Source organism: Megalops cyprinoides, chromosome 5 (assembly GCF_013368585.1).
Source record: "Megalops cyprinoides isolate fMegCyp1 chromosome 5, fMegCyp1.pri, whole genome shotgun sequence".
In the NCBI taxonomy this organism is placed as follows: domain Eukaryota; kingdom Metazoa; phylum Chordata; class Actinopteri; order Elopiformes; family Megalopidae; genus Megalops; species Megalops cyprinoides.
This window is the reverse complement of record NC_050587.1, coordinates 1,161,179-1,173,411: the sequence shown is the minus strand read 5'-3', so window position 1 is coordinate 1,173,411 and position 12,233 is coordinate 1,161,179. Positions and strand designations below refer to the sequence as shown.

Here is a 12,233-nt window from a genome sequence, read left to right as displayed (position 1 = left end):
CGAGCAAATTATGTTGCATTTCGTCATCAAAATACTCACGAATGCCTCGCAAAACGCCACTGTAGAGCGACTTTGTTGCTATTTTGTAGTTTGTTGACCGGAGCTAGTTAGCCAGCTAGCTAACTAGCTATCAGCAATTATTTTATATATTATTTACTGCTAATGTATAAAATTTAGAAATAGCTATATTTAGCTAATACTGGAACTGAACGACAGAGTGTTGTAGTACCTCCGTCAAAGGACGACTCTACAGAAGACAGTGAACTGTAAGATACCCTGTTTCCGTTTGCTGTCTATGTAGCTACCTAGGTAGTCTTGTTTGTTAATGAGCATGCTGGTTTACGAACTGATTGAAAACTTGAACAAATTTAAGATTATATAAAATTTATATAAAAAAACAAACATTTGCTGTCTCAATTAAAATGCTATGCTTAGTTAGGTACCAAGCCATCTAACGAACAACAGATGAAGCACAAATAGACAGACTGTCGAGTGTTATAGGTAGCTAGGCCAAACGTTCCTGGACCATTTGGCTGACTGGGCAACATAGTCTGTTCTCGGGAGAGTGTCTTATTAGCTGACTAGCTATACAGCAGTGTCTAAGTTTTAACGGGGATCTGACAAAACATTTGGTGTGTGTGCTCTGTGGCATGTGTAGGGACAGGGGTTGTGCTAGATTGATTCAAGACGTGGCTAGATGGAAAGACTAAATTATCTAACGTTAAATAGATGGTTAAGGTTCCAATCTGGGTAGCTAAATTGTTTGAAACAAACAGCTAGGTCGCTAGCTAATCAATTGTCTTGCTAATGTTTTCACGCTTTCTTTTACATTGCGGCCATCTAGCTAGAGTAAATAGCTGGCCAACAAACTAGCTAACTAACCACCTAGCTACAGTTAAGGTGCAGTGAAACAACTCATTACCCACTAAACTAGAAGACAAGGAATTATGTCACCATTTCTATCTAAATGTAATTCCCTTTCTATCCATAGTATAATCCAAGCCACAAACTGAAGCGAATGGTTTCAAGAATGTAATTTTGTAACGTAGGCTACACAAATTTCTTTGCCCGACGTTTGACAAAGTACAGACATTTGGTACGAGGTATGATGTAACTTAGCCAAGTTGGGGCAGTCGATAGCAAGCTCCATTCTCCACTCTTTTGAAGTATCAGCGGGTGTTTTGAAGATCCATAACCGGATACGTAGAGTGCACTAAAATGTGTTCAGAACACAATAAGCTATTATGTGTTTCCAGTCGTGATGTAATTAATGCACTTTCAGGTGAGTCCCCTCTATGTTGTCATTTTTTGTTTTTTGGTTGAACCCATTGGCTCTCCTCTCATTACTAAGGAGTATGCAGTGGTAAAATGATTTTTCTGTTGTATGAAGGAATGATCTGGAAAAAGGTAAATCAAAAGTGAAAAAATATGACGTGAAATGTAAAGTCACCCACAGTTTAAAGGCTACCATCAGGAGCAGCACTCCTTCTCATAATCAGGCCTTTCCTGGAGCCCCTTGATCACATGAAGATGTATAGAGTGACAAATTTAATTTTAACTCGGGAGCTGCACTTCCTCAAATGTATGTTGTTAAATAGTTATGTACCATATGGACCAGCAAAATGATTGCTTTCAAGCACCCCCCCCCCCCACACACACACACACACAATTTAATGTCTTGTCAATATTAATGTTTGTCCATGACATTAACATTGTCTAGATACTCTGGAGAACTTATTGTACTTACCTCTATTACCTGTACCTGTTTTGAACTTACCTGTATCATTGTGCACTCTGAGTGAAAAACCTTGCCTGGTTTGACCTCTTGTGTCACTGTATTGAAATTGGAGCATTGAGGGCACACCTGCTGCAGGGATTTAAAAAAGGTTCACAGCTGCATCATATTCATATCTGTTACTGTATCAACTTTTGTAACAATTGTAGTGTATTTAATTAGCGGTTTGCTGAGCACCTGAAGTTAGCTTGAGGAGCAGTTCGATGAGCTGTGAGCTCATGGGCAGAGCCTCTGGTGAGAGATGTTTTCATGGCATTATTGCATGGTTGCGTGCTTGTTTGCTGTCACTCCTATCACCTGTCCAGGGGCTAAAGATGAGATTTAGCTTCATATCTAACTCTATAGCAGTCACGTGGCTGCTCACTGTTCCTGTTAAATAAATAAATACATCACAAAGTGAAGCGTGTCACCTTCTGTCCCTCCCCAGAGGCCCATGCAGTCGGCAGCAGAAACGTTGGAGAATGCCTCCATCCTTTCGGAGAGCTCATCACAAGAGGGACACCGCCTATGGATTGGCAACATTGACCCCAAAATCACAGAGTGAGTCAAGTTTGCCAGCCTGTTTGGCTGGAAGGCCGCTCTCCATGTGACTTGGGCATCTATGATAGAGAAGCATGGCGTCCCACTCCGCTGAGGGCCGAGGTTGTTTCTCACCCACCTGGTGTGTTTACTTTGTCAACCTGTAACTGTTATTAAAAGTCTAAAAAAAATAGGAGAAAAAAACACACACCACACTCCGAGATTACCTTGTGGACTCCTGGAAAATGTAAGGCTTGCTCAGGCCGGTGTCTAGACAGGCATTTCCTTCCCTCCTCTGCTCTGTTTTCTTTAAATAACCTGGTATAATAAAAACAACAGGAATGCCCACAGGCCGGTGATTGGTAAGATTAATTAGTTCACGTGTTGGGATTGTTTGTTGTAGCAAGCCCACTTCAGATCTCTCCAAAGGCACCAAGCACCAGTAAATTCCCGGTTCACAAGGTCAGTGTTCACCTACAGGCGCTTTTTAGATCAGGGAGAAAATTGGTGAGTCTGTATACAGGGTTAATTGAGAGCAGTAATGGGTTTTTACCATAAAATGTACATCTAATTTCTGTGCTGTAGTTCATGTACATTCTTCATGTACTGGAATATTTATGGCCGTGATAGACAAGCGGTGGAGGGAGGGGTCAGTTATGGTCAGTTAGTGGGTTAGGAGCCAGCACTCAATGGGAACAGGACAGTTCTGTCCATTGGCAGCTGGAGTCCTCCCAAACCTGCGCATCTTAGTATCAGGAGCTTGCAATCCCACATCATGATCTTACTGGCCATTTTCCCATGATGAACCTAAAACAAACCTTGTCCCTCTCTATAATTGAAATGACTTGGTAATGGGTCTTTGAGCCATACACTGTGCTGAGCTAATGAGTTGTCCTTAATGATTGCAGTCCTCCAGCTCACTCCTAGGTCATGAGGGAGTAAGCGATCTTGAAGCGATCCCATTTTTGACACGTTTGAGTGATTATATAAACTGAGCTCAATTTCCTTTTTCTGTGTGGTGTAAAAAGAGTGGTGGAAAGGCTGGGGTGAAACAGGAAGAGGCTTTAGTGTTCAATCTGCAGGATTAATCATACTGCAGAAGCCAATTTTCTCCTTTATCGCCTCCAAATTGTCCACCTTAGTGAAACTTTTTTCTTTGCTGAGATCCATGGCTCTTCTCTCCTTCACCCTCAGAAAGCAGCCAGGATTCATTTTGTAGTGAAATAAGCTGGGTTTAATGTGGCAGCTGCAGGTCTCCCAGTGGTCATTCGTACTCTCTACTGTTGTAAATATCAGCTTGCTTTCTTTTTACAGTATGTCTGGTCATAATCCCAGATCTGAATGGATGCTACTGTCCTTGCTCCAAAGGTTTTGCTATTCCCCCCATGCAAATATTAGAATGATGTTAGCACACCCATTATACAGATCAGTTTGAGCATTCATTCCCTTACTTGCTGCTGTGGACTGGTGCTGTGTGTCAGATGTCATAAAATGATCTCTACCAGTGTGGAAAGGGTCATAGAATTTTTTTGCGGCACTATCACATTTTACTCCATCAATGTTGCTGGATACAATCTGATTGGATGGCCACACTGTTCCTGGGTGCTGTGGCCAAGATGTCACGTGAACATGTGCTTAAGCACTTGTGAGATTGTCAGCGCTTTGCTTCAAGTGCGAGTGTGACAGGGACACATGCTGTAGAGGGTGCCATAAACACACCCCCCCCCCCCCAGCAGGTTTTCCGCAGGCAGTGCCCCGCCCATGGCGTCGACATGGAGGGGGCTGCAGGCGTAATGAGACGCTGACACATTGACCCGTCAGCATTCCTCAGGGGCCCGTTTCAGGATGCTGATGGATTTAGCATGTGCTGCAGGTTGTTTGTGCTGTAGCAGGGCCCCAACAGTGCATTGTCCGTACGGTGCTGCTGGCTGGGTGATGAGCAGGGACGACAGGGGCAGGGGGGCAGGGGTACCCAGCGGAAGGGCAGAGGAACAGGAAATAGGAAAGTGCTGGGTAGTCTCAGGGTAGCTTTGCTGCTGTCTGCCTGTTTGCGAGGCTGCCTCACACTGTCTCCACAGTGATTCCATTGAATGCAGGCATCGCCCTCATGTTCCCTTAATCTTGCATGACCTGTATTATTCTTGCTCTCGCTTTTGTCCCTACCTTCTGCTGTGAAACTTCCATGGTTCATTCCTGCAGTGTGAGTGCTGGATAATATGGAATGGGAATTAGGGACTGTGAGAGGAGACCACATGAACGTCACTAAATGGTAATGTTTTTTCTGTATATAAAAGTTTTTTTTTTTTTTTTTACTGCCCCTCTGATGTTGTCATGGTGTGCATTGGCTGCCAGCACTGTGGCATCGCAAGCTGTTTGAACAGGCTCCATTTCACAGGTATTTACCACCTGCTTGCATCAGGAGCACTGATACCATGTGTAACCTCAGAGTAACTGCGCGAGGTTAAGCAGGGCTGCTCTGTCTGCACCTTGGCATATGTCTCATTTGGCTGAGGACTACATTTTCACAGATCACCCTCGAGTCAAGAGGCCACTCCTCAACATGCCGGACCATTTCTTCAGCTATCTTAATGGCCCCCTCGAGAGGCACATTGTGGTCTGTTCAGAGCCAGAAGTGGTTTCTGTATATCAGGCACTATCAATTCCTCAATCTGCACCATTACAGGAAGAGCTTCCATTCCAGGCTGGAGGGGTGGAGTCTGGGAAAGTGAGAAACACTCCTAAGAGGAAAAGCTCCAGGGATACGAGGGGAAGACATTAATACAACGTCCAGGACCCCCACTTCTCCTGTTCGTACCTTTCCAGGATTAAAAATAGCCCTGGCCATAACAATAAAGCAATCCCAACAGTCTCAGCGACACTTACGCAAGACCATTCCCAGGCAGCAATTGTCACTAAGGAAAAAAACAAATTCCTTCAGATTTTATTTTTCCTATCGATCCAGTCACCTCCAGGTAACATTATTTGTTTATTCATTTGTTGTTTATTCATTGTTGACAGAACATACTGTATGTATGTAGCATGAGTATGTAGCATAAAGCATGAGTGGCTGTTCAAGTTTGGATGTTATTCGTTTGAAAAATAGGTGTAGATGCCATTATTATTTTTTGCATTTCCCCCTATTCTCTGTAGAATGGCCAGCTATGCATTAGGCCAGTCTCACCGTGACATCCTCTGCCATTGTGGAGGGGTGTAGCAAAGGCAGTCCTCTGAGACATGCCAACCACGGCTATGATTCACACTACAAATCCCATGTTGCACAGAAGAGTGCACGCCAAACCGAGGATAGGTGCATCTTCCTGACATCATCTGAGTGACTTATTGGTGCCTAACGACTCTTAGGTTGTGGAGAGCTGTGCAACAAGGGAACCCTGACCAACGAAACCCGCCTGACCACCAGCGGACCAGACTTCTGACGAATGTCAGCAAATAACACGTCTCAGGCTCAGAAGAAAGCCTTTTGATGACTGACCCACTCAGGAGCCCCCTGTATCCACCATTATTAAAGTAAATCAAATGATGTAAAAGGTCTCAACAGTGGTTCTGACCCAGTGGACTGATTGTGTTGTTTGATATGTTTCACCACGGGACAGCCAACTCTATTCTACTGGCCTGACAAGCCAGTAAGGAGAGAAATCTGTAGTCTAGCCATGATGGATCCCATAGCACACATGTGCGGTGTTCTATTTCACTCCTGTCCTTGTAGCCGTCAGTGTTGTTGCTTGTATTGTAATACAGCAAGTGCTGTAATTTGTCAGCTTTTTTCATGTTGTTATCCGCTGGTCCCACTGGGCAGAGTGAAAGTCTGAAAGCTACCCTCCCCCCCCCCCCCCACACACACACACACACACACACACACACACAAGAGCAGTCAGTAATTAAAAGCAGTGGTGACTTCAACAAGGTCAGACCCTGGTGTTGTGTAACACTAGTCCAAGGCTAGATAATGTGGCAGGAGCGTTGGATGTTGTGTAACTTTAGCACATTGTCACACTTGGTAAAACTTCCAGTCTAAGGGTCACTTCCACCCCAAGAGCCCTTCTCTGGTACCGCCATTGAAATTACAAGCGTTAACATAAGTAGCTAGGATGACACTGAAACTTAAATAGGACATTGTGGACAGATCAGTGTTGGAGCATTTCAAACATTTCATTGACAGCTGGTTTTCCGCACAGTAATGGATTCCATTAAGGCGGGCAATTTCCCACGATTCCTATTGGCTTGTAAAGTGTCCCTAAACAGGGTTCTAATGCAGTTCACAGTTGTAAATGTTTTTCTTGAATTAAGCTCTGGTGGGAATTCCAACTTCCTCCTTTTTATTTTCTCATTGTCCTCTCGCTGTATCCTCCATATTGTGTTATTAAAAGATTTATTGCCTCTAAAAGGTGTAAAGACCCTGTCAGTTCTAATTAATGCTCAACACCTAGTGAGAGGAATCCCATCCCTTATTATTGAAAATGTAAATATCTATTGTAATTGGTGTGGTTCCTTTCTATATATAGTAGGCCTATTGTTTTTATAATGGTTTATTTAAGTGGAATCACACAACAATGATATTGTTAAGCACATCCATGGATTGAGAAGCTCTATATTTGTGTCACAGATACCATCTGGTGAAGCTCCTGGAAAAATTTGGCAAGGTGAAGCAATTTGACTTCCTCTTCCACAAGTCTGGCCCCCTAGAGGGCCAACCCAGGGGGTACTGCTTTGTCAACTTCCAGACTAAAGAGGTAGGACATTTTGTGTTTTAAGATGATTCATTTGGGTGAAAGTTTCAGCCCCCTCCTTAAAAGTGTTTGGAAAATAAGCAGGGTGACAGTGACAGACTTGATAGCTACAAGGCAATGTGTACAGGAAGACTGTCTTCTCCTCAGATTTGTTTTTCTAAGATACAGTATTGTGCTGACTTTGACAATGAATGTAATACACAGGTAAAACTGATACCAAATATTAGCTGAAGTTGCTGCCTATACTAAGCCTGATAACCCCTCTCTGTCCATGCTAATTATGTTGGTGGTGCTGATGGTGATGAGGATGATGAGTGTTGAGGAGGTCACCTCTCTCCCGTATTCTCTCTGCAGGAGGCCGAGAGAGCGATCCAGTGCCTGAATGGGAAGCTGGCCCTGTCCAAGAAGCTCGTAGTTCGCTGGGCTCATGCACAGGTAAAGGTAAATGTCCTGCAGGGATCTGCAGCAGGTCTACACGTCACTGCCAGCTCTTACTGCAGGCCCCAACTCACGCAAAGCTACATATCTTACCTGGACAGGACAATCTCTTTGAGTTTCTCACTGTACAGTAGGTAGTTTTCTCACTTTCTTCTGTACATCATGGCTGGTGGTTCATTTTAATTGTGGAATGTGTTACTGATTATGTATGACTTTCATCAAGACAGTGTGAGTGAGGGTGCATAACCGGTCCATACAGTGTGTTAGTGACGGTGTGTAACTCGTTAGTACTGTGTGTGAGTGCGGGTGTGTAACTCATAAGTAGTGTGTTCGTGAGGGTGGAACTCAGCAGTACAGTGTGTAAGTGAGGATGCATAACCTGTCAGTATAATGTGAATGAGAGTGTGTAGCTAACTCATCAGTATAGTGTGATCAGAGGGTGTGTAACTCATCAGTACAGTGTGGGTGAGAGCGTGTAATTCATCAGTACAGTGTGAGTGAGAATGAAGGGGGACCGCAGCAGCCCTGTCTCTAAGAATAGGTGGTTGCCGTACTGAGTGAGGAAATCCTGTATGGGCCAGAATAACGCCCCTCTGAGGGGAACGGGACACCAGACTCAGGTCAAGGTTAACAGAGCAGATGTGTTGACAAAAACAGGCAGTGGTTGATCCTGGATCCAGCCCCTGTGGTCAACCCCCTGCACCTCAGAGTTTCTTAGTTGAAAATAATGTCTGTTTGTCTGTATCTGTCAGTCTTCAGAGCAGTGCCCTTATCATCCCTGAGGGCATCACAGTTCATTAGAATGTGCATGTATCTGTCCTCATCTGCAGGGCCAATATTGCTATTATAGGACTAGAGGCTGGGCTGAATCAAAGGGAGAGTCTTCGCAGTCTCTGATTACCCTGGTTGGCTGATGTGTTTTCCTTTGTTTGTCCCTGTTGAGAGCCTGTCCATCCCCTTTCCCCTTCTTGGTGATGTTCCCATTGAGGGCTCTTCTTGTACCACTGTTGTTCTTCTGCTGGTGTCTCCCCTGTGACTGATTGACTGCTCTTTGTCAGCCTCCAAACAGTGGAGTCATGCTTCTTCCTGTTATCCCAGCTGTCTGTCAGTTTTCATCTTTGCAGATAAACAAGGCTAACCTGGAAAGAGTTTTATTATTTTTTTATGCTGATCTGTATGGTTTAACCCAGGGGTCTCCAACACGTCGCTCGCGAGCTACCCGTAGCTCGCTGCCTGTTTTTGAGTAGCTCTTTGAAAAGGTTCAAAGATTATGTACAAAAAAAATCCAACAACAAATAAATGCACCCTGGAAACCTCTTCCCATTTCAGTCCTATCAAATACACAGATGTCGCACCCCCCTCTAAAACAAAATTATATCAGCTGTCAGTCAAATAATTTACGCTACTGTCAAGTTTGTCAACATGTTGTCACGTCAGTTACGCAGGCTAGCTACTGAGGTAGCTACTGAGCTAAAGCAAGGAGTTCAGTAGTGTTAGCAAGCCAGTTTAGCTTATAAAATAGCCAGATTTATGATGAACAAAGAAAGTGGCCAGGCCAACAAAAAGCAGAAAACATACTATTTCCATAAGAAATGGGAACGCAAGTTTTTTTTTTTTTTTTTGTGCCTCATGTGCAGTACCAGTGTTTCAGTCGGTAAAAGATGCAACATTCAGCACCACATCAGGGACATTCTAAAACTCTTAACGTGAAAAGGCTTAAAAAGTGGCTTAATGTTCCAAAACAGCGATCAATGATCACCAAATTTCTCTCGGACATGTTTTGTCATTAACACTTTCACTTGCCAAAAAAATCAAAACCGAAATCCTATGAGTATGGGCGTTATCCTACATTAAGCGTTTTCCTCTCCATTGACGCTCATTATAAGGAAAAGGCTTAACGTGGCTTAATGTTCCAAAATAGTGTCCAGTGATCACCGTCTGACATCGCACATCATAAACACATAGTTATGTTTTCTATGACTTTGATGTGAATTGAATTTTGATTTGAATGTTTTGATACATTATGTGAGCTTGAGTCATTGAAATTTGAAACATGGATACAGAACATACATTCACATGCTATTGATGTGAATTTAAGATGTTTCTGATCCAAAATGTGAGCTTTGAATATTGACATTTGATACATGTATATACAAAAAGTATCTTAATTCAGCTGGTTAATTTGAGTGTTTTGATACATTATGTGAATAAGTGTGAGTAATATAAGACATGAGTAGCTCTCAGCCACTTTCATTTTTTTCATTTTTAGCTCTCAGATGAAAAAAGGTTGGAGACCCCTGGTTTAACTGCTCAGCTGGCTCAATCCACAAACATGTTTTCTCAGTTTCTCAGAGGGAAGGGAAGAGAGGGATCGAGCTGGTTTAAAATGGGTCATTTTTGGGAATATTCATAATCCTTATATTGTTTGTATGGGGGTGGGGAGTGTGTGTATGTGTGTGTGTGTGTGTGAGTGAGTGTATGTTTGTGAGAATGTGTTTGCTTGTATACATGCATGTGTGTGTGTGTATGTGTGTGTGAGAGTTTATGTATGCCTGTAAAGAGCGTAGGCTGAGCAAGTCTGTGCTGCTGCAGAGATTGTGCCTCAAGCAGCCAGGGGTCATTTGCACAGTGCTGCTAGAAAACAAGAGTGGGCATTTGCCAGAAACAACAGTTCCCAGGAAGCAGGACTCCACATGGGGCATGGGAGGAGCCCTGGGGACACGGGCTGATGGGGGAGTCTGAAAGTCCCCATTCTAGGGCTTGATCCATCACTATGCCTCAAAAGACATGGACATTGATGCCCTGGCAAGGTGTTTTTGAGTAATGTCAGAACTGTAAATGATACGGGCAGTTTAAGATCATTCGTTAAAGTTAATGATAAGTGATAAGGAACTGCTCTTGTAGTCATGGCGGGAAAATTTCCTCTCAGCATTTTTATAGCAGTAAAATTGTTGTTTTGTGCAGAACTGTGTGAGGTATAGTTCAGGCACAGAGTAATTAGAGACTAATGCTGTTCTGGTGGTCTCCATACATTTACAGGCCTGGCTGGTATAGTCATGGCACTGGCAGTAGTCTGAGTTGCATGGATGGGGAAAGGCATGAGAGGCTGTTATGAAGTCATGCTTCTCCCACATGCCTCATGTCAGGAAGGGACTTGGCCAAAGGCAGCGGAAACGGACCCTTTCCAACACAACGACCATATGACTAATGGACAGGGCCCAGCATCTGTGACCTGCACTGTTGAAGAATGAGTTCAGATAACTCAGCAACACTCCCCACATCTCAAGCCTTTATCCCTGTGCTTAACTTAGCAGTTATCATCATATTTGTCTTCATTTACTTTTATTTACTTACATATTTTGAAACTTTTTCCCCATAGAGGTTTGACCAGTACAGAGGTGACAAAGCCCTGCCTGCCAGTCTTGAACCCTCATCCAGCGTGGAAGAGATGCCCACTACCCTGAGGTCTGTACCGCTTGCAGTGATAGTACCCAGTACTGTCCGGCTGATATCATTTGGGTATGTCGGGAATCAGCTTTCTTTTCTGTTTGCAAAGTAGAGGGCAAAATAATTTTTAAACAGTCAAAGAGAAGAAAAAAATGACTGAAAATCAGGTCAGGTTTGGGTCTCATAGAGAGGTTGGCAGTGGGTGCAGGTAGAGGGCAGTGGAGGAAGATGAAAGGGCCTGGCATCTCACTCAAGTGGCTTTTTGTCTCCCCTACCCCCCACCTCAAACACCCCGGCGCTGTTCAGTGTGAACGCCAAGATTCGCGCCATCGAGGCTAAGCTGCAGATGATGGAGGAGAACCCAGATGAAGAATATTCAGGCCCATCCGTGTACCTCTACAACAAGCCCCCTGAAAAGAAGCGCTCTGTCCCCTATGGCAAGTATGGCCGCAAGTTCCGGCGATGACACCACCCCCTGAGAGGCCCGCAACAGAGGTGAAAAGACGCTGTCCTCCACAGAGGTCCTCCAAACCACAGGACTGAATACATAAAGTGCTTATATGGAAAAACTGTTTTCTTTTCTGTTGTCAAATTACAATACATGGAGCTGGGGAGGAATGAGTCAGGGCCCCAGTTGGGCTGATGATGAGCTGGCTCTGATTCTGATTGAATATATTTGCTAGTTGCGTAAGGTCAACCAAGCTAATCAAAAGCTTGATGAAACAGATGTAATCCAGTTGACTTTTTTGTAACTGAAATGTTGCTAGTTTGATTCCCTGCTGGGGCACTGCTGTTGTACCCTTGGGCAAGGTACTTATCATTTATACAGCTGTGGCTTACTGAGGTTAAGAGCATCTGCTAAATGACAATACATAATGCAACATAATGATTCGGGAGCATCGGTGTACCATTGTGTCACGAGTTGTTTGGCTCTGATGCTAGCAGAATAGTGAGGTGCACTTTTTACCAGTGAAATCTTTGGCTTTCATTTTTAATGTGTGTCCTTTGTAGAACAATTTTTATTTATAGGAGAGTTTTTTGTATTATAGTTTTGTACCACTTCAGCCATAATGTTTATAACAGGTATATCTTGAAAATTTTAGAATATATCTCTACCAAGTCCCCTCACTCTTAATTTTCTTGGCCCAATCAGATGCAATATTAAACTGCACTGTTTGTGTTTTTTTTCTGGTATTACTGTGGCTTGAAAGAACCTGGAATTGTGATCTAATTAATCTGTGGGCTTTTCTGCTCATGTTTTCAGCACATGGACAGTGCTGTGCACATGC

General features: G+C 43.6%; 1 protein-coding gene across 2 annotated transcripts; it reads left to right on the top strand.

The window, feature by feature from the left end:
- The first annotated feature begins 71 nt into the window (after window positions 1–71).
- Window positions 72–11,751, top strand: rbm18 (RNA binding motif protein 18). 2 transcript variants are annotated; one of them, XM_036528149.1, is made up of 6 exons: window positions 72–266; window positions 2,223–2,335; window positions 6,936–7,062; window positions 7,414–7,494; window positions 10,877–10,962; window positions 11,251–11,751. In XM_036528149.1, exons 2-6 carry the CDS (start codon window positions 2,229–2,231, stop codon window positions 11,408–11,410), a joined length of 561 nt encoding a protein of 186 aa, XP_036384042.1. In that variant the 5' UTR covers window positions 72–266; window positions 2,223–2,228; the 3' UTR covers window positions 11,411–11,751. The 2 variants fall into 2 exon arrangements, with proteins under 2 accessions (XP_036384042.1, XP_036384041.1); XM_036528148.1 differs by having other exon boundaries at window positions 7,414–7,500.
- The last annotated feature ends 482 nt before the right edge of the window (window positions 11,752–12,233 follow it).

Excerpts from the sequence above, each read along its gene's own strand:
- rbm18 (XM_036528148.1), top strand. The coding sequence starts at position 2,229 with ATGCAGTCGGCAGCAGAAACGTTGGAGAATGCCTCCATCCTTTCGGAG. Across the intron at positions 7,063-7,413 it reads TCAACTTCCAGACTAAAGAG|GAGGCCGAGAGAGCGATCCA; the intron begins GTAGGACATTTT and ends TTCTCTCTGCAG. Across the intron at positions 7,501-10,876 it reads GGGCTCATGCACAGGTAAAG|AGGTTTGACCAGTACAGAGG; the intron begins GTAAATGTCCTG and ends TTTTCCCCATAG.